The 25,388-nt window shown below is 46.8% G+C and overlaps 1 protein-coding gene across 4 annotated transcripts in view; it reads right to left on the bottom strand.

Annotated features, from left to right (window-relative positions):
• The window catches only part of Fam117a (family with sequence similarity 117 member A), a 44,634-nt gene extending 19,966 nt beyond the window's left edge, over nucleotides 1-24,668 (bottom strand). The window contains exons 1-2 of one of the 4 annotated variants that reach the window (XM_052197115.1): nucleotides 24,438-24,527; nucleotides 43-134 (exon numbers count right to left, since the gene is read on the bottom strand). Coding sequence is in view for 2 of the 4 variants with exons in the window: in XM_052197111.1 (XP_052053071.1) it covers nucleotides 24,438-24,633 (196 nt within the window). In the remaining 2 variants the exon portion in view is untranslated. Of the gene's footprint in view, nucleotides 1-42; nucleotides 135-21,644; nucleotides 21,792-24,437 lie in introns of those variants that run through there. The other 3 variants (XM_052197112.1, XM_052197111.1, XM_052197113.1) reach the window with 3 other exon arrangements.
• Between the last annotated feature and the right edge of the window lie 720 nt (nucleotides 24,669-25,388).

Consider the following 25,388-nt stretch of genomic DNA (forward strand, 5'->3'; position numbering starts at 1 on the left):
CACTGTTAATCATGAAATACTGGTGGGTCCGGTGGCTCACACCTTTAATCTCAGCACTCAGGAGGCGGGTCTCAAAGTTTGAGGTCAGCCTTGCACAGTGAGTTCTAGGCGAGCCAGGGCTGCATAGGGAGACCCTTAAAAAAAGAAAGTTTCATCATGTAATCTTAGCTTTTAAATGTGGCCATACATACATTTTAAAATTTAAAAATGGGCTACGATAACAAATAAAACAAAACAAACAAAAAGACTGGGCACGCACTCAGGAGGCAGAGGCAGGCAGAACTCTCAGTTGGAAGCTAGCCTGGTCTACAGAGAGTTCCAGACAGTCAGAGCTACACAGAGAAACCCTGTCTGATGATTCTGATGATGATGATAACAATAATAAAATGGAAGCACATCATAATGTTGTCTGGCTGTGCCTCTACCTCTTTCTAAACCAATATATGCTGACTACAACATACCTTTACCAGGAAGTTGTTTTTGTTTTTGAGACAATGTCTCACTATCACATCCAGGCAGACCTTGGATGTTTTGTTGTTTTGTTTCAAGACATGGTTTCTCTGTGTAGCCTTGGCTGTCCTGGAATTTGTAGTTTAGGCTGGCTTCAACTCAGGTCTGAGTTGAGTGCTCGGGGTTAAAGGCATGCACCACCACCGCCTGTGTTTTTGGCTTTCAGCTGGTCTCTTATACAGCCCAATCAGGCCTTAAACTTGCACTCCTCCTCTGCCTCCCAAGGGTTAGGGTTAGAGGTAAGCACCACCATGTCTGGCAGTACATTATTTTAAATGTTCATAAAATCTCTACTCTAAAATTGTCCATCGACCCTTTCAAAGTTAGAAGTCAGGAGCTAACAAGATGACCAGAAGGAAAAGGCACCTGATGCCAAGCCCGAAGGCCCGAGTGTGATGCCGGGCTCACTGGCAGAAAGAAAGACCAACTCCTCAGAGTTGTTCAGGCTGTCCTCTGATCTCCATTCTCATGCCTTGGCTGAGCATGTATACCACACACACACACACACACACACACACACACACACACACGCACGCACGTGCACACAGAAGCGCATGTACGCACATGCACAAAAGCCAGGTGTCACAGGCCCCATACTCCGGCCTACTTACCTGTCCTGTGCACCTCATTCCTTCCTCTACATTGCAGACACGATACACTGTGCCATTTTCCATCAGTATCTGAGCCTTTCCCTCTCCCTGCTGTTGATATCTGAGCCATCAGCCAGGCCAGCCTAATGGCTTCTACCTCCTCCCCAGCCTACAGATCTTGGGAATCCCCTGTGAGGAGTACTTCAGAATGTTCTGGGCTTGCTCAAGATACTTTGTACTCTCCTTGTACTTACTGCCTCTCTCTAGGGTTGCAGGCATTTGTGACTTCTAGAGAATGAACAGCCTGTGAGGTCGGGCTCTGATTTAGCTTTGTAGCCCCGATGTCTATGGCGTCTACGGCACAGAGCCCAAGTTGGCAAGAACCCAAGCACTTGAATAAAATTGAAAAATCTATAGTAGAAAGATGAAGCTTCTGTAATTACAGTGCTGCCCCTGTGGGGATCCACAGCAGCCGCTCCCCTTCAGAAAGAGCCCAGAGCCACTCATCTGTTGCGTCTGAGGCTCTGGGGCCACCTCCTCCTTCACTTTCTTATGACCTTGTTACTGTAGTAGTTTACTGACAGGCCCACTGGTTCAAGCCTCAAGCCTCAAGATTACCCCTACACAAGCAATTCAATCAGTTATTATTCTGAGTTGGGCTTAAGGTGGAAAGGTGGTAATTCAAATATTTCTGGAGGCTTCTGGTCTACTATGGAAACCGGCTCAGACACTGAAACCTTGTCCTCTAGGCCTCCTCTAAAGCAGTCCCTGAGAACCCAACTAGAAAGCACGGCCTCTAGAAAGCACCCTTGCAGCGTTCCAGGCAGACAATTACAGAGGCAGGTAAGAAAATGGCTGGCATGTAGGCGGGGACGTCACAGTCCTAGCAGCTGCTTCTTCCTAGTTTTGAAGGACAGAGACTGCCTCCAGGGCTGAAGAACAGTGATGGGGGAGAAAGGTCAGTCAGCGTCACCTGCCCCATCCTCCCAGCAGGAAGACCCTGCGGAGATTCTGAAACATCTCAGGCTTAGACAATACTTTTCCGTCTTGCCCCATTGCTACAAATTACTTAGGTCTCCAGTCACCCTTTCCTCTTCAGTTGGCCCTGGAAAGGGATAGAGAGACTAAGGAATGTCTAACATAGCGGCAGTGCCTGATGACACCCCACATTTCAAGAGGGTGGCTATGTCCTATACCTAAACCAAGCCCCTTTCCACCTGCTCTGAGGCTGCTGGATACCTGGAGGGAACTGCCCTGTCAGCTCCTCATAAGGATGTACGTGTGTCTCTGTGTGTGTGTGTGTGTGTGTGTGTATCCCTATGTGCATGGCACAAGTGCGTGTACATGTATATATATCCCTAAGGGTGGGCAGGGGTAGGGGCAGGCCTGAGTTGGGGTCTGCTATAAAGTGTATTTGTTTTCATTTGTTTCTTGCCAGGTCTTTGAAACCTGTATCACCTAGCAACAACTGCCACCACACTGATTTTACATCAGTTCTCACCACCCTCGGAACCACCCTAGTCAGTAAACTATTTAGCTGGGGTCCAATTTCAACAATGGGGAACTGAATGGTATTTTACTCACCGTCCTGACAGGGTCCAAGAAATACTCAAAATCCTGGAATCGGTACCCAACCTTTATTCCACTTGATACCACGTTCTTCTCAACTGCCTCTAATCAAAACTAATCACAAAATCTGTGTGACCTGTTCCTCCATATATACATAAAAATAACAGAAATGGTAAAAAGGAAAACATTTAAAGGAAAAAAGCTAGAAAGGGAGGGAAGGAGAGAATGGAATGAGGAAAAGCACGTGTCCTCTCGGAGGGCTGCACAGCCTCCCTTGCTGCAGACAGCCCTGCAGGACTCAGCCCACCTGCAGGCCCCACCTGCTTCCCCATACCCTCAGATAAGGTCACAGCGGGGCTCCAGCCTTATCTCCACAGCGGCCACATCCCAGCACAGGGTGCTGCTGGCTCAGCTCCTAGATAGCCACAAGGTAGAATTACCTCCTGTCTCAGAGCCCTTAGTAAGGCTCCACGGCCCCTCCCAAATCCCCAAATTCTTGGCATGTCCCAACCTCTCTGAGGAGACTAAAATGCCATGTTTCTTTCCTGCCTAGGAAATAAAGGAGAGGGCACTTTTAAAAGATTAGGTTTTTGACAAGAAAAAAAAAAAAACCCTACTGTTTATTTCGTAAACATCCTTCCAAATGGTTTGGCAAGCACCTGTTGTTTTAGGCACTAAAACTGAGTAAGAGCTGCTAACCCAAGGCATCAATTTCCCCTCAGGACAAACCAAAGCCAAAACCAGATAGTGATGTGATCCTGTGCCATCCTTAAAGAGACTGCAGACTAGCAGGCACAGTGAGGTCCCCTGATATGTAGGAGGGGCTATCCAAACAGCACAGGTCTTGACAGCCATGTCCTCACTGCTGTGTGGCTCCAGCCAACACTACCATCTTCACCGACCTGCCTGCCTTTCCTCTGCCAGCAGGGCCCACTCTGGCCCACCTTACCTCCTAGGGATTCTGAAGAGAAAAGAAATGCAGATGTGCTTTTATTCCTTAGGAAGACTGGAGGAAGGAGGTGGAGAAAGAAGACTACTGACTGAGAAGTCTGTTCTGAGAAGGTTCTCGCCACAGTATCTGGAGGCTTGTGCTTTCCTAATGGAGAAGGTGTGGCAGGCCCGGAGATTGAACCTAGGGCCTCACACACACCAGGCAAGCACTCTACCCTTGAGCTCTGGTCCCAGCCCTCTCTTTACTTTTTATTTTAGGACAGGGTCTTACTACCTAGCCCAGGGTATCTTTAGCCTAGGAAAGCCTTGACTTTACATTCCTTCTGCCCTGGCCTCCTCAGTGTGATTACAGGCCTGTCCTACCAGGCCTAGCAAGGTACTTGTATTTACTGTTAAAGTCCTTTTCTTTATTAGGGTCAGTCTATTGTTGTCCTGGATATTGTCTAAGAGAAGTGTGCAGAGATCAAATAGGAGATCAAATAGCTTGTAGCTAGGCAAGTGATGCTCGCCTGTAATCACAGCACACGGAAGGCAGAGGCATTAGCAACAAGAGTTCCAGGTCAGCCTTGGCTATTGGGTGATCCCTTGTCTCAAACAAACAAAAATCGGTAGAGCTTCTTAGAGACTTGGATGTCGGCAGCTGTGGATGAGCACTTAGGCTCCACTGCTCACAAGCAGCCCCTAGCAGCCCCACAAGTGAGAGGGAAGTGGTGCGTATTCACAGACCGGAAAGATCTGAGGAGTGGGCTCTGTCCTGCACTCATGTGATTACAGCTAAACGATAGGAAGTTTGAGAAGTCAAAACGGTCGCTTGTGGCTGAAAGATGAACTGGTTTTATTTCTGGGAAGCGCCCCTCTCAGATTTGGGAACCTGGGAGAGAAACACAACAATCAGCTCCTGTATCAGAGAAGACAAGCCAGTATCACGACAGGCAATGACAAAGCAGCCAGCACTGGGGCATGGGCTGGGTGTCTGCAGGAGGGTGGGGTGTCCTGTTTACAGCACCATGGGGTATTATCGGCCCATCACATGCAGCAGCCTACACAACTCAGCCACCTGGCGAGGCACCCTGGCACCAGGCCAGACCATTTCACCACACAGCTGAGCAGTGGCGGATGCTTTGGTTCTTGGGCAACAGCAAATGGAGAAAACAAAACAAAACAGCACATCCTAGATAAGAAGCCTTAGGTGCTATCTTCCAGAGCCACTTGGCCCTGCCTCCCAACTGCTACACTTGTATGGCTCCAGGGAGAGGGGCTAAGAGAGGCCCAGCAGTCAGGCGGTGTCAATGGAGCCAACCGCACACGAGGCAGATAACACCTTCAGTAAGGAGGTATGAGTGACCACTGAGCATCAACTCACTGATAGTCTCTGCTGATGGGAGAGGAGTAAGACAAGAAGGTACTGGCAGGGTAGTAGAGCGGAGAGCTGATGCCACTGCCCCACCAATGCCAGCTATCCAACACCAGGCATACCGGTAGGGGATTCCCTGCCCCCAGCAAAGGTGCTTTCAGAAGGGCCACCAATTCGTCTCTGCCTCTCTCAAGATCCCACTCTCGAAATCAACTCAAACCTAACCCTAGCAGAGGAACTCGAAGGAGAGGTGAGAGTTCTCAGGATGAAGACTACAGATAATGTAGGACAGGAGACATTTCTAGTTCTTCTGAGTTTGGCCAGGGTGAAGAGATATGAGCACTGACCCAAGGCCTCTGGCTGGGGACCTGGAGGGATGAGCCCATACCTCCAGGGATCCCATCCCATCCACTGTCTTTCAGGCCATGGAGGAGGGAGAAACCCAGGATGGGAATATGCTCTAGTCCCACCACCAACATGTGCCTCACCTTCCTAGTATACCTCCAAAACAGAGACATAATTTTACACCCAGCAAAAACTCAACAACTAGCTGCTTCAGCAAACAAGGGATGAGTCACTGTCTCATGCCATCAGACTCTGAAACATCCTTAGTGCTAGTCGTCTTCTCTACCCTCTTCTAAAAAGAAAATAGCTCTTAGAACAAAATTAACAAAACTGCCCTCATAACAAAAGCTACAAATATATATATATATATACATATACATATATATATACATATATATATATATGATCATACAGATCAAAGCTAAACGCTACTCATGCCCCACCCTGAGAGCAGCACATGCTACAAGGAGGCATGATCATCTTTCCTTTTGTTTTGCAAGCAACGACCTTCACTTAGGATGAGAAGCAGGCAAAGTCAGGGCAGGATGGCGGGACCCTGAGGGCTCCTACCCTGCCCTGTCCACTTGGGGTGCAGCACGTGAGAAATTTGGAGAACAAAATACAACATTTCCCCCAAGAACTGATTTGCAGGATGAAGGGGAAGTTCCCCCAAATAGCCTCACAGGAATTGCCTATTTCTAGACACATGCTGGGATTGAACAGTGTAGATGGCCTCATGAGCAACCTGTGGTTTGGGGCCACTTCACTGCTCAACTCAGGACACGTGGGTTTTGAGAAGCGGTGGTGAAACTGAAACCCCCAATATGACTATCGGGGGTTAGAAGACTTCCATGGAGAGCCCACGGAGACCCATCTATCCTAGCTGCTACATTAGATCTGGAGTGAGAGGGTTTTCTTTGTTCTGTTGTCTAGCACTAAAACCCAAGGAAGCACTTTATCAATGAACTATAACCCCAATCCTGATGAACATTTCTTTCAACACTAAGTCACAGCTAATGTCAACCTTCACAGGGAGAAGAAACTCAAAAGAACTAGACTGGAGGTGGGGGGCGGGAAGCTCCATCATGCTTCCCCTACCAAGGAGACTTCCCCAGAAAAGAGCAATGGTATTTGTGTACACTCCGAGAACTGCTCAGCCAAACCCTCCATCAATCACGTTGACTCCGTATTTAAACATGTAACTCAAGAGAACCAGCATAGCCATTTCTGGCTTCATGTCTGACTTCCCAAAATGTAGATCACGTCTGCAGGCAGCTGGAAGATTGGGCCAAGATAAGCCTTTTTGGAGATGTCACTGTGGGAAAAGAATATAAGGAATCCACTAACTCACTATCTTCCAGGAGGCAAAGGGTAACCCCGGAGTGTATGCGCAGGCATCAAAGAAGCAGACTGTGGGCCTCTGACATTTGTTCAGCTCTCAAGAAACTACAGTTAGAAGAAAAGGAAGTAGTGTGAACTTTTCACCCTTTATCTCGATTCTCTGAAGAGGAGTTTCTGTAGGATCGGAGCATTCTCAAGACAAAACAAATCGCCAGCAGTTACTGATGGAAGCATGTGTTCCTTTAGCATCTAATGGGACCTTCAAGAAGAGCCCACCCAGTAGCCTAACCTCCCACAAAACAATCCTCACCTCGTGGTTATTTGAAAGTAATAGGTTCCTTGGGGACATACAAACTCAAAGAATGAACAAATATCTTCTCCCTTGCTTCCCTTCTTATGGTAATCTGATTTCTATCAAACAGAGAAGAAATCATGATATCCAGTCAGCTCTTAAGTTAGTTTTTAAGGTAAGTGGGGCGAAGGGAGAACCAGATTAGGGAGGTTAATCTAGAATGAGTTTTGCAAGAGGACAACTGTGAAACTGTACCCTGGTTTCTGTTCTGATTCTGTGTACCCCACATGCTCACGCATTCCACTGTACAGCAGAATCTCCAAGACACCCTCCCTCCCGCCCCGAGGCAGGGTTTCTCTGTATAGCCCTAGTTGTCCTAGAACTCACTCTGTAGACCAGGCAGGCCTTGAATTAAGAAATCCACCTGCCTCTGCTTCCCAAGTGTTGGGATTAAAGGCATACACCACCACTGCCTGACTCTCCAAGACTTTTATCACCTCATGGTAAAGGTGAACTCCTCTCCAAGGTCAAAGTGCAAAGTGAAACCTTTTATTCCCTGAATAGAAGATTTTTTTCAAGGAAAATTTCCCACACTTGTATTTTAGTAAGACTTAACTGTTTCATGACTTCCTGGCTGCCTTGGTTCAGGAAACAATGTGAACCAAAAGGTTCTAGTTCCTTCCCTTGCTAGGAACTAAATGATCCTACCTGGGACTCAGGGACATTGTTTTTAGTCTCTGGGCATGTTGGATTGGCCAAGGAAAGATGAAAACAATTTAAAAGTAAGACAAGTTCTAGTGAGGAAGGTAAAAGCAGGTAAAGGGGAAGTAAGATTACAGATTACTATCACTCAAGTAATTTCCTCAATCAAAATAGAGTCTACTTTATGAATAAACCATTAGTAATTTTAACTCTATCCAGTCAGCTTTCTTCCTGGCTTTCAGCAAACTTCTAGGCAACATATGTTTAAGCAACCGGTATGTAATTCAATATCAGCCAAGTTACACAAAATGCTTACGAATGTTGACAAAATATGACAGCCCTGTTTTGTCACCTTCCTCACTCAAAGAAAACTGTTTCTGTCATTCCTCCTGTTGACTTGGTCATGTCAATATTCTTGTCAAGTCACAATAATTCAGAACTGTCTTAAACTCTCAATGGAATACCTCAATCATGAAGAGTCAACAGACGCCAAGACTCCTGGGCCAAAGGTCATGGGGAAAGGGCTGTCTACACAATGCCAATATCACCTTACCGCATAAGCCACCTAAGAGCAGAAGAATGTGCTTTTATGGTGAGAGATCTGTTGGTGACCACCTAAAGTGACCAAATTTAGCAGGAGGAGGATGGAGGCGCAGCGTAGTGACACAGTGTTTGTGTATGAAGCCCTTATGCTCAATCCCTGTCCCATCTTCAGAGACAGTATATCACTTAGGAACAACCTGGTACTATATACTTCCTAAAGTAACCAGTATAAAGACACATCTTTACCCTTGGAAAGCTTTTTTTTTTTTTTTTTTTTTTTTTTTTTTTTGGTTTTTCTGAGACAGGGTTTCTCTGTATAGCCCTGGCTATCCTGGAACTCACTCTGTAGACCAGGCTGGCCTCGAACTCAGAAATCCACCTGCCTCTGTCTCCCAGGTGCTGGAATTAAAGGCATGCACCACCACTGCCTGGAAAGCTTATTTTTCAGATAACATCTCACTATATTGCCCTGACAAGTCTTGAACTCACAGATTCACCTGCCCTTGTCTTCTAAGGAAACAAACAGGGTCTAGATGAGCTCCAAAATGACTTTTTTTTTTTGTGGTTTTTAGTTTTTTGTTTTTGTTTTTCCGAGACAGGGTTTCTTTGTGTACACTGGCAGTCCTGAAACTCACTCTGTAGAGCAGGCTGGCCTCGAACTCAGAGATCTGCATTTTTCTGCACTGCCCCCACCTGGCCTACAATGACTTTTGAAAATGTATTACGGGGAAAGAGTTGTGAGAGATCAGATGCATTGTTTACATGTATGAACTTCTCAAAAAAATGGAACATTGCATTAGACAAAGAAATGTCATTTAAAACAAACATGGGCTGGCAAGACGGCTCAGTGGGTAAAGCACAACCTGGATTTCATCCCTAGAACTCACTGTACGGGTAAGGAGACAATGGGCGGCAGAATGTCCTCTGACTTTCACATGGGCACTATGTGATATGCACATACCACACAAACACAGGATAGAAACACCACAACAGCAATGAAATAAGGGGACGGACTGGGAGATAGCTCAGTGGCTAAAGTGTCTGCTGAGGCTCTTCCACGAAAAGCTAAGTGCAGCAGCAAGCATGGCCTGCAATCCCAGCACCTGGAGGTAAAGACACTTCCGGTGCGTGCTGGCCACCTAGGTTAGACCAAACAGCAAGAGGTGGAGGAGGAGGAGGAGGAGGACGACGACGACGACGACGACGACGACGACTTACAGAAACCTAACATTCACTGGTCTCTAGCATCCACAAGTGTACGCACAAGTGTAAGTATGTAAATCATCTGTACACACACACACACACACACACACTTGAAGTACAGAATAACTCTGGATTGAGAAGCTTTTAAAATAAGATTTAAAAAGTAAGATCCTTTATGCTGAGGATATGGGAAGAGCATTGGTTCAGTATGTGTAAGGCCTGAGTTCCAACCCCTATACCAAGGTTGCAAAGCAAGCCACCAAATGGGAAGTGTGAAAACAGAAGGGATATTAAATGATACACAGGCACAGTTAATTTCCTTAGGCATGATGATATTGTGAAGCAAACTGTCTTTGTTGTCAGGAGAAGCTGCTGAAGTGAAGGGGGTAAGTGTCATGATGATTTCAAATAATTAACTGAAAAGACTGCACGTAGATGTACACTTGTAGAGGTCTGTCTGGACACACACATATTAATGAACACAAGACAGCATTCGGATTAACTTGCCCTATATATCTAGTGCTAGTTCCAGGCTAGCCAGGGCTACAAAGTGAGACTCTGACCTTTTATTTGAGGATTTCTCTGTGTAGCCCTGGCTGTGCTGGAACTCACTCTGTAGACCAGGTTGGCCTCAACTCAGGGATCTACCTACCTCTGTCCCCCAAGTGCTGGGATTCAAATGCTGAAGCGTCTATCTTAACAATGGGAGGAACTGAACTCACTCATCAGCACTGAATGAGAGAGACTTTAAAGTAGTGTGTTCCTGAAAACAGTACCAGGAAGAGATCATTATAGGTTCCTGACTCAATATCTGCCCTTGAGGGCAGAAGGTTCCAACTCCTGGAGGGTAAAGAGGAGAGTGCTGTTGACCAGTGTAGCTCAAGTGGAATCTCAGAACTCATGCTATCATCTGGGGCACAAGGGAGAGAAAGAGAAAACAGTACAAAGTCAAAGGTAAACAAGCCTTCCAAGCAGCTAAGACAGCTGTGTTGTAGGCTTCCAGATGTCCCTGCCCACCTCCTCCCAAGCAGGAAAATATAAATAGTGCTCAATTTACCTGTGGCTGGCCACAGCAGAAGGCCTGGTCACACGGCTGGGCGAGCTGCAGTAACCACCAAGCTTACTCAGGAGCAGAGGGCACACGGGGCTTGCTACACTTCGCTAGCTTGGACTCTGTCAGGATCCGCTGCACTTAACCTTGGTTTTTGATTCATTCTGCTCTGGGCTGGGCTGAGGACAAGGGCTCAGTTAGGTTCCTCAGAACCAAGAACATCTGTCACCCAATCTGCTTTGCCTCATCCATGAAAACCTGGGTGGAAGGTTTTGGGGGTACAGCTCAGTCATGGAGCATGTGCCCAGCATGTCTGAGGTCCTGAATTCAATCCCCAATGTTGCCAAACAAAAACCAAAACCTGTGTGAACTTTTGTTCCTTGCAGAAAGCCTGGGTCATCCTCCCATAGGCTCTAGTTCATGTTCCCAGCAACACAGGAGAGATCCTGAAAAGACTTCTACATCCCACTCAGTGAATCCATACCTGGGCCCTGACCTTCTGGAACTGAACTGGAAATCAGTGGCAAATTACTATGCTGTGCCCTGGCTGTGGAAAAACCCCAGAGTGTGCTGGGCAACACTCCAGGGCAGCCCCTGCTCTGAAGTCCTGGTCTTGCCAGTTGTTCAGATTTCCTAAGAGAAGCGCAAAGGTTATGCAGTGCCTCCAGGGTAAGCCAGCCTGAGAAGCAAGGCTAGGTGGCCCCCGGTGTTTAGAGCCTTGACAACTGCCGGGAAGAGAAGGAAGCTGCCAAGGGCCTCCTAACAGAAGGCTGTTCCCTGGTTACCTCTCTACAAGCAGCTTCCCGAGGCAGAGGGTGTGGCAATACACATTACTCGGGAAGGTAAGTGACAGACCAGACCTCCTCCCCGCAAGCTGCTTCATGGTAATGTTACCTTCTATAAGGAAAGAAAAGGCTTATCTTACTCATACAAAAGGATAATTGGATACAGGAAGGCACTATGGGATATTAATCACCCATATGTCCTGTCCCAGCTTCGGAGACCCAGAAGCAAGCTCAGTTTAGCCCTTTGGAAGCAGACAGCACTGTTATCTGCACAGTGGCTCCCACACAGACATCTTGGCTTCAGATAGCCCCCTAGGATTTGGGAGCAGTCTCTCTTCACCCTCCTCCTTTTTGCTCTGACTGATTGTCCACCACCCGTCAGTTACTTTGAGTCAGGACACAGCCAGAACAGTGGAAGACACAGGCAGATACATAAAGAGGATCATGGCAGGAGTCTATGTAACCTGATCATTTCCGAAGGACAACAATCTGAGTACAAGCAGGGACAGTTACATAGTAAATGGCCATGGCTCTACTACACATAGCTCGCTGGGCCATGAAAAAAAAAGTCCCTTACGGACAGCTTAATTACAGCCAGGATAATCAAGTCTACAGCAGCAACTGTAAGCGCCTGAGATAAAAGATGGGCACCACAACTGAAGGTTTTTCAGAAAACTGCCTTTTAAAAAAAATATTTTGTTTTTATTTATTTATTTATTTATTTTTGTTTTGTTTTGTTTTGAGACAGGGTTTCTCTGTGTAGCCCTGGCTGTCCTGGAACTCACTCTGTAGACCAGGCTGGCCTCGAACTCAGAAATCCACCTGCCTCTGCCTCCCAAGTACTGGGATTAAAGGCGTGCGCCACCAATGCCCGGCAAAATTTTTATTTTGGGTTTTTTTGGTTTTTTTTTTTTTTTTTTTTTTTGGATTTGGCTTTTTCGAGACAGGGTTTCTCTGTATAGCTCTGGCTGTCCTGGAACTCACTCTGTAGACCAGGCTGGCCTCAAACTCGGAGATCCGCCTGCCTCTGCCTCCCAGAATGCTGGGATTACAGGCGTGCGCCACCACCGCCCAGCTTAAAATTTTTATTTTTAATTAGGTGTGTACTTATGTGTCTGTGCGTGGGCTTGTGTATGTGTATACTGGTGCCTATAAAGGCCAGAAGAAGGGGTTAGATCCCCTGAAACCAGAGCCCCTGATGGTTAAGAGCTACTCAACTACTGGTAACTTGGATTTGGATCCTCTGTAAGAAAGGCCAAGTGCTCTTAACCCCTGAGCTGTCTCCAGTCACAGCAAACTTCTAACCAAGAGGGGGCTTTGTTAAATAGTGAAACCCAGTGTGGTGATATATAACCTGCAGTCCCAGCAATCAGAGGACAGAGGCGGGAGAATTGCAAACTCTACAATAGCCTGGGCCACATAGTAAGAATCTGGTCCAACTGACCAGAGTAAGTAGACTAGGGTTCATTCATTCCTTACAGCATAAGCAAAAATGACTGGATGCCTTTAAGGCGCACAGCCAGATGGCTGAGGTGGTGTGGTGTGTAAGAGGGAAGGGTGGGAATACAACCGGGTCAGTCTATTCCTCTGACTTTGCTTAGTAATCCCAGACCCAGCCTCCTCGGGCCTGGGATTAAGAGAAAGATGGACTAAAGGGCACTTCCCTGAGTGTAAATTCTAACTCCTGCCCCTCTTGGTGCTACGTCCTGCACTAAACTATATTCATAAGGCAGAGGGTACAACTACTTAGTCTATAGGCTCAGAAGAGCCATTTGGACTATGCCTATAACCTGGCATCCCTTTCTAAGCCAAACTCACTGATTTGCCCATCCTAATACACAGTACTGTTACTGTGCAGCTGTGGCACAGATGAGCCTTCCAGTTCCGTGTATTTTAAGAACTGAAGAGCTAAGCGCAGAGCAGAGGAACATACCACTAATGTTCCATCTCCAAGAGAGAAGGCATGTTCCTTCAGAAGACCCTGGGCATCCAGAGCATGCTCAGTGTGGGATTGTGCTCAAAGTGACAGCATGATGGGGCTAACCTGCACACTTGAATGCTGGGTCAAGATGGAGAAAGGGCTGCACTTGCAAATACAGAGACTGGCACCCAGTCAGTTCCCAGGGCCTGACACCAATTCTGTCCAGTTGGAGAAGGGCAAAGCTGCAAGCTCCCGAAAGGCAATCTTACCTACAGGTAAAACCCGGGCTCCACCCCAGCATGCTATGTGAACTCAAAACAAGTCCCCTAGCTTCTTGCATATCAACTGTTCCATCTGTTAAGTGGGGAGAATAAGAGATGTTACAAGTGTGTGGAAGCAACCTGATAGTCACATTGGTCTAGTAATTATTGCTTAAATGTTTTCATTTGGGAATGCATTGAAACTGATTGTTCAAGAATGAGTACACAGGACACATACATGACCAGTACCCAAATTTGTCTACAAGCACACATGCCATTTGCTCTCCTGATGACTGCCTGTCCACTGCATTTTACACACACTCTGTACTTTCCTACACTCATACTTGACACCCACATGTTCGTTCAACACACACACACACACACACACACACAACACGGCGGGGGCACACCTTGAATGGAAAAGGCAGCTATGACAAAATGGAGGTTGGGGGTAAAGAGAAAGCAAAAGGAGGTTTCGTTTACTGGGGGCTTCTGGGCTCCGCCCCTCTCCCTGATCACAAGCATTCAAACGTTCTGTTTTACTTGGACAGCGACTACACAGCTCAGACATAAAGTAACATAATGTCAGTGTCTCTGTGTTGTGTTATATGTGTACGTGTGTGTGTGTGTGCGCACGCATTTGTGTGCAAAGTAAGTACACGTGGAGACCAAAATCTTCATCAATTGCTGTTCTACTGAGTTTTAAATCGTTTTTGTTTGGTTTTAGGGAACAGGGACTTACTAAGTAGCCTTGGCTGGCCTGCAACTCAAGAGATTTGCCTTCCTCTGCCTCTTGAGTGCTGGGATTAAAATTGTCCTCTATCACATTGAAACTTAATTTTGTTTAACCATTCTTCCTCTCTGTATGAGTACAATGTGTGGGAATACAGAGAAGTGCATGCCACAGCGTGCATGGCAGTCAGAGGACAGCCTTCGGGAGTCCGTCAGGGACCCAGGGCCTGGAGTCAGGTCAAGCTTGTGAAGCAATGCTTTTACCCACTGAACCATCCTCCAGCTCTATCTTACTTTAGAGACATGGTTTCTCACTAAACCTAGAGCTCACAATTTCAGCTAGGCTGGCCAGCCTATGAGCTCAGGGATGTCCCTATCCCCACTCCCCCAGTGCTGGGGTTCTCACATGGGTGCTGGGAATCTGACTCACCTCATGCTCGCACAGCAAGCACTGTAGCAACTGAGCCATCTCTCCCAGCCCTTCCTTCATTTTTTTTTTTTTTGTTTTTTTACTTGGACACAAAACGTACAAAGCAAACAACAACAAAACATTATATAATGGGAACTTTATTATGCAGAAATGTTTTTATAATATTTGTTAAATAAGATTTTGCCTTACAAGATTGAAAAGTTACTGGAAAAGAAAAGTGTACATACAAGCATGCAAACATTAGGACATGACATGAATCTATAGACAGGAAACTGATCCTGTAGAGGGGTTAGTTAACTCCAAGAACACCAGGCAAGGCTCCCTGGAGCTTTCTCCCAGGGCCCAAGCCTCTGCTGTTCCCCTACTAGGTGCTATTAAATACCGTAAGAACCCCAGTCCTGGTTAACCAAAAGTAAGAAGAGGGTGTGCTTTCGCAGATCATGTGCCCCAGGCTTCTTCCCCATTAGGAATGTGAGAGTAGTGGTGCCAGACATTACCCTACATGGGAGGTTAAGTTGTTTTGGTGGCACGATGCCACTTGTGCCCACCCCCTGCCATAGGAATGCACCATCCACAATTCTTCTCAGGTGCTTTTTATGGTTTCACTCAGTCACACATAAAGAAAGATACCCCCTTAACAAGCACCATCTACGTAGACATATCTTCTCCATACCTTTCCAAACGCAGTACCTGTAACCATGACTCCAGAGGCAGGAACATCAGTCTGCCACCAGTTCCCTGCTTGTCCCTAATGAGCTATTCTTTCCAGATGGCAACTGGACACCTCTGAACAGCCAGGAACAATGAAAAGCCACCCTCATACCACACATGCAGGGTTTCCCACTATCCATCAGTCTACAGATCACAAGACAAGTCAAAGGTGTGGAAAATCCATTGTGTGATCACCTTGGGATGCTGAAGGAACAGACTTATCTCAGCAGCCCATTTCCAGTTCTCTTTTAATCAGTTTATCAGGTGCACTTTCAGCCTGGAATACAGATAAAGGGAGACCAGAGCAGGAGATGTGCTGGACAGGTAGTGGGGATGCCACGATACTGCAAGTTCACAGCTGACTTGCGCGCGTGGGAAGACCTTTGCCTAACCACGCAAAAGGGCTTGTCAGTCACATGGTTGTGGGCAGTTTTTTTCCCTGGGTCTCAGTTTGCCTGTTTGCAAGAACAAGGAAATGCCATCCTTACCAGCAGGGCACGGTGAAGGTGGATATACAACATGAATACCAATTGTCTTAAGTTCTCTGAGCAATGCAGGTGAATCTGGGGCCTTTCAGATTTGGAATTCTCAGCCTCTTACTACAGAAACAGCTATTTATTACTTTTCTGTTGGGAACAGGGAATGATTCATGTGACAGTTCCCCTGGAGAAGCGTCTAGTGCTTCCCTCAAGTTAAGAGGTGCTTGTCCTCTTAACTTGGGAGTTAAGTTGCAGCCTATGGCCCTCTCCTCCCCTCTCCATCCAGACTATACTGTGTCTACTGTAAAAAGCCCACTGGCTGCACCCCCTCTATCATCTACACTATAGACACCCACCTCCCCATCTCCCCACCTCTCCGGTCCTGTGTAATGTCTGATGTGCATGAGTTAAGCAGATGATCCCCATCGCAGGACAGTAGGACAGGCTTCTGCCAGCCTACAGCTGCAGGGCAGGGAATGCACATGTAATCAACAGTGGTTCTCTCAAAACCATGTGGTTGGTCACACAGGCACAGAAAACTCATAGCGAGGGAGTGTAAAGGAGGGGCGAGGGAGGAAGGGGAGGAGCAAAAGAAAGAGGTGGAAGGAAGGAAGAAGAGAAAAGAAGCTGCCTCCCCTCCTAATCACGCATTAGGTTCTGCTCCAGGTCAGACCCAGTTGGGCAGGTTTATTAAATCATTTTGTCTAAGTCACTAGACCCATGGTTAGAAACAGGGAAACAGACTGAAGAACTGTCTAAATGTCTAGGGTTAGGACAATGATCATCCCCTGCATTTCCCCACTTTAGCAGGGGAAGAGAAGGAACAGCAATACCTGGGATGGTGCCTGGCATGGGGGAAGGGGGCTTTCAACCTGATCACAATTGGGAAAGCCACCCTAGGGTACACTATAATGCCTGGCCTAAAAAGTCACTAATTTTGCAATTCCTACTTCTCCTTGCTGTACAGTATAACACTACCAAAAAAAAAAAAAAATTGGCACCGGTCTCTTGGGTATAAAAGGACACTGGGCACTCATCTCAGTCTCCTTGATCCATGATCCATCAACTACACCTATTCTAGGCCAAAAGCCAGATAGTTCAGACTTTAAACAAAACTATAACAAAATCCTACACATTCTTTCTTTCCACAGATCAACCTGGTGACTGTCCATGTTTGCCCCTGTGCTGGGAAGAGAACCTACAGGCCTAGCCATGACTTCCATGGAAATGCAATATCTTTGTCACCAGCAGGGCTTGAAGCCCAAAAGCAAGGCTGAAAAGAAGCCCGATGACTTAAGGAGAGAACACTGCTACTTTGGAGAATGGGCAGGTTGTTCTGCAGGTAGCTGGAGAGGTATTCTAGGGGCAGTTTATGGGACCAGTAGAGGAAGGGCCATTGCAAGCAAGCCTGGGGGAGGTGTGGCTCCCCTCTGCACTCCACTGCCTTTCCAGAAACTCACTCCAACAAGTATTTATTGAGCATGACACTCCCCACTTTGCCCCGGCCCTCCCTCAGCAAAAGCACTCAAATCTGTTCAAGCTGTGGAGTTTGTTCCACTGCACTTGAAATAGTAGGCACCTACTTAAAAAGGCATGCACACAGTTTCCAGGATGGAGCAGAAGGCATTACAGAGACTTGAGAACACTGCTGACCAGACGAGACTACAGCAATGGCACTTGGTATGTGTGTGTGCTTGCAGTGACAGAACCCAAAGCCTTGCACATGTTAGGCACATGCTTTACCATAATACATCCCAGGGATGGATAACAAGGTCACTTTTAAAAGAGAAAGGAGAGAAGACAATAGAAACCTAATTTAACTTGAAAGACAGACTGACTATTCAAAACCCTACAATTCTATAATTAGCCTAGCAACACTAACTAGCCTCTCACTCTGCACCTTCTCCAGCTTGCATTTAGAATGCTTGTGGCTATGTCTTACAACTGTATGTCAAATCCCACCTTTGGCCTTAACACTTCAATGCTCTCCTGAAGGATGCTACTTCAGATCACAGAACAAGGGACTCAGGTAGCAGAGCTGCTGGTACACTAACCTGTCCCCTAACAAGATGCTTCCCTGGAAAAAGTTGCCTACCATTAGCACATAGAGAGCTATAGTAGGGAGGGAGGCACTAAATTTACAACACTACCCTACCAAATATTGTTCACCACTTAAGATGGCACATTCTTGCAGCCTCCAATAGAATGCACCCTAATTCTTAACTATGGCCCCAACTGCATGAGAGAAATCAAATCCTTTAGAAGAATCTTCCCAGGCTTCCACACACCCCTTTTAATAGGGAGCTGGAAACACAAACTGCTAACGTGCAGGCGAGTGAAGCCTAAGGCACTCCGTCCTCCCCCAGTGTCAGCTGTCTAGGGCTCATGAGCAAACCCACAGACCTGTGTGCCTGAACAGGGCAGGGTAAGTGTCTGTACATGGCCAGGACTTCAGTTCCAGGTTCGCCAGGGCTGGACTTGCAGTTTTCCTATTATGAAATACTCTAATAGCGTTCTTTTAAGTTCATTTAAGCTGCTCTTGACTGGCTGTGGTATTCCCACACAGGAAAGGCAGCTGAAGCTTACTCAGCCTGAGGATAACCATTTAAATGACTCTAAAGCTAGACATGCAGCAATGTTGTGACTCTAGGGAGAGAGCAAAGTGACAGAAAGCTAAGATGTCCAGTGGGCACTGGGAGCACTGGGAGGGCTTCATGGTCGCAGCCAGCTGTGCCCAGGAACGACAACCCATCCGGAGCTCCACACGGCAAGAGGAACTGGAGCACAGATAATTTATGAACTTCAAATAGCATCCTCAACCCTTCCCTCTCTGAGAGCAGGATTTGGTTTTGACCTAACTATGTGGATAGATTTGGCTAGTGTTTGGTTAATTCATACTCTGAAAACCAAATAATGGAATCTCTGTGAGGCTGCAACTCAGGCAGAGGAGAAAGCTGAGAACAGTTCCTACTCAGCCTCCCTTGGCTTCCACTCCCTCTTCTAAGACAGGGAAGAACAACTTCTGTATCAGAAGGGCAGAAATTCTATACCAGGAGGGCAGCTATTATTAAGTCATCAAGAGATTGTCCACACTCTTTAAATGAGCTTGCTGTTGGGCATCTGTAGTGGTTAATTGTGATTGCCACCTTGTTGGGGCCTGGAATCATGGAAGGAACAAGCAAGCCTCTGGGTATGTCTCTGAGGGACTGTCACTATTAAGTTAATTGAAGATGGAAGACCTACCCTAAATACAGGTGGTAGCAGTCCTAGGACCACCCAGAAAGAGAGCTGAGCCCCAGGATTCTCTCTCTGATTTCTGAGTGCAGATGTAACACAAGCACCAAGCTCCTGCTCTCTGCTTCCCTGTCCTGTAGGACTGTAGCCTTGAACTATGAGCCAAAATAAACTCTTCCTTCTTTTTCAGTCAGGTATTTTGTCTCAGCAACAAGACAAGTTTAACACACATAGTATCCACTTGCGCTATGAAGTAAGAAAGAAACACCAGGTCTACCTTTCCAGCCCTTAGAAGGGCTCCATGCTGCCCACAGAACAAGAGCAAGACCAGGTAAGACCAGACAGAACACTTGAGCTAGTGTCAAGTAAGTAGTGCTTGCTACACATGGCAGTATACATAAAACGCCCAAACCAGGCCTGTCAGAAAATGTCACATCATCAAGTCTGAATCCTTTAGCACAAAGACTCAGTATGAGATTGGTAAGAACCTAGAGGCAGCTGTTTAATTCCCAACTACTACTATGATCAAGGAATAGCATGGACCTGGGGCCTACCATATGACTCAGAGCACACTGACTTCAGCAGCAAATGCTGGCAAAGTTCTTTTGACTACTGAGCCTACCAAACTACTCAGTCAGGCAACACTCGAATTCACATCATCACTATGAAAATGTTGTAACCCTGACTCTTGTTTCCTAGAGATCTGTATCTGAACCAGAGAGAACAATATCCTCTTACCGCCACACCCCAATGTTCTCACCCCCTTTCTACCAATATCTTAGCTCTGCATTACATAAGGACTTCTCATACTATCTAATACTGTGCTATCCTGAAGAACACACAAAACCCACACTGCTTTGTGTACCCAAAAGATTGGCACTTGTCACTGCTAATGGCATCCTAGAAACTGGAGGCCTCCGACTTCAAGAAAGTCATCACTATTGATAAAATATTTAAGGGTCAGATGCTTTAAAAAATGCACTTTATGACCACGCCTGGGCCTGGAAAAGCTTTAGAGACAGCAGCTAGCTGAATCAGGCTAGGGCGAGCCCAAGAGTTCAGTGCTTCCCAAATAGAAGCCATCTCAATTACAGGTTACAGAAGGAGCATGGTGGCTCTTTAAGGATGTTAACTGTACCCCCAAGATGACCCCTTGGCAGAAAAAGTCCCAATTCTATTTTACTCTTCCAGCTGTTTGTGGCACCACAAGTCACGGGGATGGATACCTCTCTCGGAACCTCTAATACACAACCTCTTTGGTATGACTCTACAACTATCTAAACACCTAGCCCCCCCAAGAGCTAACTTTTCAGAACAATGCAAGAAAAGGCATTTTATAATTAGCAATGGCATCACTAATAACAATACTACCTTATATTCAGGAAATAGGCACTCAGGAGAGCAACTCCCCATGTCCCTCTAGGGAATCTAGTATTTTAGGGCAGCCATGATTACTATCAGCTCTCACTGATTTGAGAAAACTAAAAGGTAATGAGAAAAATTCAAAACAGGAGCTATGCCTCACGTGATTTCTATTTAATTTTTAAAATATGTTCTCTGTAGTCTGAGTTGTTAGGTTGAAGGTAGGGGGCCATAAAGAAAGAGGGGGAACAAATTTGCTTAACTGTTAAGCTTTTATGTAAATTCAAATGAGCTATGTCTACTGAACACATGCCACCTGACAACCATGGGGGTGGGGGACCTATACTCACACATGCTGATCTCCACAATGACTGGGAACTGACTAGAAACAGATGGCTCCTTTTCCCCTAAAATATGAGTAGGGACACAGGATTGTTACCTTACACTACCTTAGGGTTTTCTGAGGAAGTATACATTACACATACTTGAAACTGATTTTTACACAGCAGTAAGAGTCAGGTGTATTGTTCATGACAAGGAGGGATTAACTTTTATATAATGACTCAACTCTGCCACTGACAGCATGAAAACACACATTGCCAATATCTAAAGAGTGTGGCTATGTTCCAATAAAACTTTATTTACAAAAACAGGCTCCAGGCCAGACATAACCTACAGGCTATAATTACCAGCTCCTGGTTTAAGAAGGTTCTGGTGGAGTACGGTAGTTCCCAGACAGCATCTGGTTTCCCAGGTTTGAAGAAATAATTAGCATAGTTTAATTAAGTGTTATCTTCATGGGGCAGGACATGTTGCTCTGTGGTAGTGTTTGTGTAGCATGCACAAGGTCCTGGGTTCTATCCTAAGCACCACAAAATAAACAACAACAAAACTGTTGTTTCCATTCTAGGGATATAGAGAAGGAAACTCTCAGAAAAACTCAATTCCAGCCGGGCCTTTGATCCCAGCACTTGGGAGGCAGAGACAGGCGGATTTCTGAGTTTGCGGCCGGCATGGGTCTATATAGTGATCCAGGACAGCCAGGGCTACACAGAGAAACCCTGTCTCGGGGGAAAAAAAAGAAGAAGAAGAAGAAAAACTCAGTTCCTTCTCTTTTATCTCTCATCATTGGTTCTGGAGGAACACAAAAGTTAGCAGCCTCAAACTGGCTTCACACACACACACACACAGAGAGAGAGAGGGAGAGAGAGAGAGAGAATTTAACTTAATTCAAGGGGCAACTAGAGTAAGAAATATACTGTGGGTTTTAATTACTCACCAGTAGTTCATGGTTTTCTTAGAGTTGGCACTCATTTTTCTCTCAGCTTTCCCAGCCCAGCTCATAAAAAAACGAAGCCGTTCCTCGCTTTATGAAGACATCCCTTCTGGATGAACGGTCACAGAAGGTAAACCCGCTCTTTGCACCATAACCCTTTAAATGAGGCCTAATCTATCTTGTCAAGAACACAGCAGGGTGTGTGGTGCAAGATAACCGCACAGGCAGAGTATTACATCTTTTGGGATGGGAAACAGAAACGGTGACGGCACTTAATTGTTCCTGAAACCCAGTCCCAGCACGCAGCCTTTTTAAACAGTTGTGTCCCCGAGCCCCGTTTACAGAGAGCTTGTTCTAAAAGATGACAGAATCATCGAGAAAACTCGAGAGGCCCTGAAATTCTGAAACCTGCAGCACTGGTTTCAGAGCAGTCTGGGTTTGCTCATTGAAGCTCTCACCAACAGTGCTCTTACAGTAGCTCAGTGTAGAGAACAGTAGTGACGGACACACTTTACAGTGCCTTTCCTGTGCCAGGAGCTCCTCTAAGCTCTTCATGAACTCATTTAATTCTTATGATACAGATATTACTGTCCACAGAAGAAGAAAGGGAGTCTAGAAACTTCCTCAAGAGTATGCACCAGCTGGTAAGTGGAAGAGCCTGTATTTAAAACCCAGATTACAAACATCATTCATTTCAGGGTCTGTGAGAGAAAAAAAAAAATCCCTGTCACATGGCCTAATGCCCTAGGGGAAAACACTCCTGCACACTTCCCAAGGCATAGAAGGAATAGAAACAACCCAAAGATACAGGAACATGAGTGAGGTCCCAAGTCAAAGACCAGGTACACCCCCTACCTCCATTTAATGCTTAGCCACAAAGAAGACCAGGAGGCTCAAGCTACTATTTCATCTTTCTCCCTCCATTCCTACTGAAAACACGATAATGCTACCCCATAGGCAAAAGTTTTTTTTTTTAATACATCTGGGATATTAACAGGTGGAAAAACAATGGACCAATCAAATACATAATGCAGGAATCCATTCAATCTGTCTTAGTCACCTGACAAGTTACATAGACCTCTGGTTTCCTGTTTTCATCAGTATCTTTAGAGACCTCAACCCTGCAAAGGGAGAAGGCCAAGTAATGAAACCCAAGCATTCTAGCCCACATTCCTCCCTTCTGCTTAGCCCCCACTGTTGCTTTCCCTTTTAATGCTAGCTCTGTTGGAATCACAAAACAACTGCTCTTAAAAGGATTGCTAAACTATTTCTAACTGCTGCACAGGCAAGGCACTTCTCCCGAAAGTGAGGAAGGTTCTGGTGCTCTAGCTTCCCTGGGTTTCAAGGAAGCCCAAACAAAACCAACAGGTTTGTAGTCTTGTGGTTTGCTTTATAGTTGATGATAGGCATGAGTTTGTCTGGGCATTGCCTTCTTCTACACCACCAGATTCTACACATACTTTGACGACTTGGTCACCATCTTGCTACCAGATTTGACCAAGTTCTGCATTCCAGAATGTGATGCTAGCACATACAGTGAGGTCCACATAGACTTGGCTTTCTACCTCAAAGACCTGATGAATCCCATTTCTATCTAACAAGACTCTTGTAACAGAATCCCTTCAGGAAGAGGATATGCAACATCCAAGCTTAGTTAGTAATCTGCAGAAAGAACAAGAGACTGGTGTAGAGAATGTCACGTTAGGATGGCAGGGACCATAACTTCTGTACACTTGGTACAAACTTAGACTTAGGAAGTGTGCAATGATCCTTTCACATCTGGTGTGAATCAAATGCAAACTTCACTTTTAACTGACTGCCAACCTCCTCATGCAAGTAGGTTCCCTTTCCGTTCCAAAGGGCCTGCATTTGTGGGTCCCATCACAGCCTTGAGTGTAAATTTGCTCCACCCTAGTTTCCCCACACCCACCACATCAAGCTGCTATTAAGAAACTGCTTCAGCGCTGTTCAGAACGTGGGGTATTTGCCACAGCATACTTGATTGTAAGCACTCCACTGCCACGTTGGCTGGGAACGCTCAGGACAAAACACCTTCGGAGGAGGCAAGAAGTAGGGTGCAAAATGCCCAACTCCCGTACATAAGCACACACGCACAGAATGATTAGAAAGAGACAGCCATATTAAGCAGGTCAGAGATATGGAAACATACAACTTCGGGGCTACACCGAAGAGAATGTAGAAAATCGGTAACAGAGGTACGTTTGCACCGAGGTAAAAGCCGTTAAACTAACTTATTCCAACGGGCTGGGTTCAAATCATCTCCTGGAAGAAGCATAATGGACAGCGCGCGTGAAGTGGTGAAGAAAGGAACTCGAGAGCCATAGAGAGGGACGCTGGGGCCAAACTCAAGCAGGAGAAGTAACACATGGCTCCACCCGGCTCTCTTCCATGCCCCTCCCCCTCGCCGAGCAGGCTTCCAGCGCCCACCGGTTCTGGCTCCCAGTGAAGCCCTCGACTCAGGGCGCCCACAACACTCCATGCACGCACTCTAGCACTTCTCACACCGCCCGGACGGACACTTCGGACCACTTTTCGGTTACGCCCCCCAAAGCTAGCTTCCATCAGCCAGGTCCCTCCCCTCAGGTCCCGGCCCAGACACCCGGCACCCCGTCCCGGAGTTGCGCCTCAGGTTCGCAGCTGCTCGCCTTCGCTCCCTCCGCCCTCGCGAACTCTGAGCGCCCCCTTTTCTCTTCTCCCACTTTCCATCCACTTCCCCCTCACACTGCTAGTACTCTCCAGCCCGTCGCCCCAGCACCCGTTCCGGACCCGGCTCACCTGCGCGGCCACCCCCGTCCCGGCGCTGGTGCGGCTGCTGCAGCTGGAAGGGGACCGTGGCCCTGAGTGGCTGCAGACCGAACCGGGGAGAGCCAGCGGGCGCCGGTGGAGAGCAGCCCCGCCGGAGACCCCCCGCCCCTCCGCGCCCCGGCCCCCAGGAACCTCCGCCTCGGCCGCCCGCTGCGGCCCCGGACATGGCCCACCCGGCTACCTGCCGCCTCAGCCCCACGGCGAGCCCCACACTGCCCCCAACCCCCGCGGCCGCTACTTATCTGCCCTACGGGTGAGGACCGGCCCCCTCGGCCCAGAGCTCCAATTGGCCGATAGAGTCCCAGGACCTCCCCCTAAACCAATCCACAGTGGGGCTCTTCTCTTTCCGAGGATGATTGGTCTATTTGCTCAGCCATCAACACAAGACCCCACCCTCATGCTTTTCTTTTCTTTTTTTTAATGTCCTTAAGGCTGCCGATTGGTCCTTCCAGTAGAGGGCTGGTTCTTCAGCACTGCCAATGAGAAGGCTCAAAGAGGAGGATCGTCACACCCAGTCCCAGGTAGTATGCAAATATATGCCATGTGACTGTGCCATCAGGCTGTGCAGGGGGCGGGACTGGATGTGGATTGGAATCAAATACTAATGAAATCTTTAAACAGGGTAATGTCAAACTCTTAAGCAGTTTCAGTGGGACTGAGAAAGCCTAATTTCAAAAGTCGTTACATTTGGTTTAACCGAAAAACATTAGTTTTCAATTCTCATGAGATTTCACTGCAACTGGCATACTCCAAACTGAGATTTGATAAATTTATACAAGGTTTGCCTATCATTTGCATGAATTTTGCATTAAAGTCCTACATTTAATGGCTACCTCGCCTCACATGACACTCATTTGTCTTCTACGTTTCCAAGCCCCTTCCTGAAGCTGGTCCAATCTCAATAAAAACAGCTGTTAGTCT

This window comes from Apodemus sylvaticus, chromosome 10 (assembly GCF_947179515.1).
Source record: "Apodemus sylvaticus chromosome 10, mApoSyl1.1, whole genome shotgun sequence".
Taxonomy (NCBI): Eukaryota; Metazoa; Chordata; class Mammalia; order Rodentia; family Muridae; genus Apodemus; species Apodemus sylvaticus.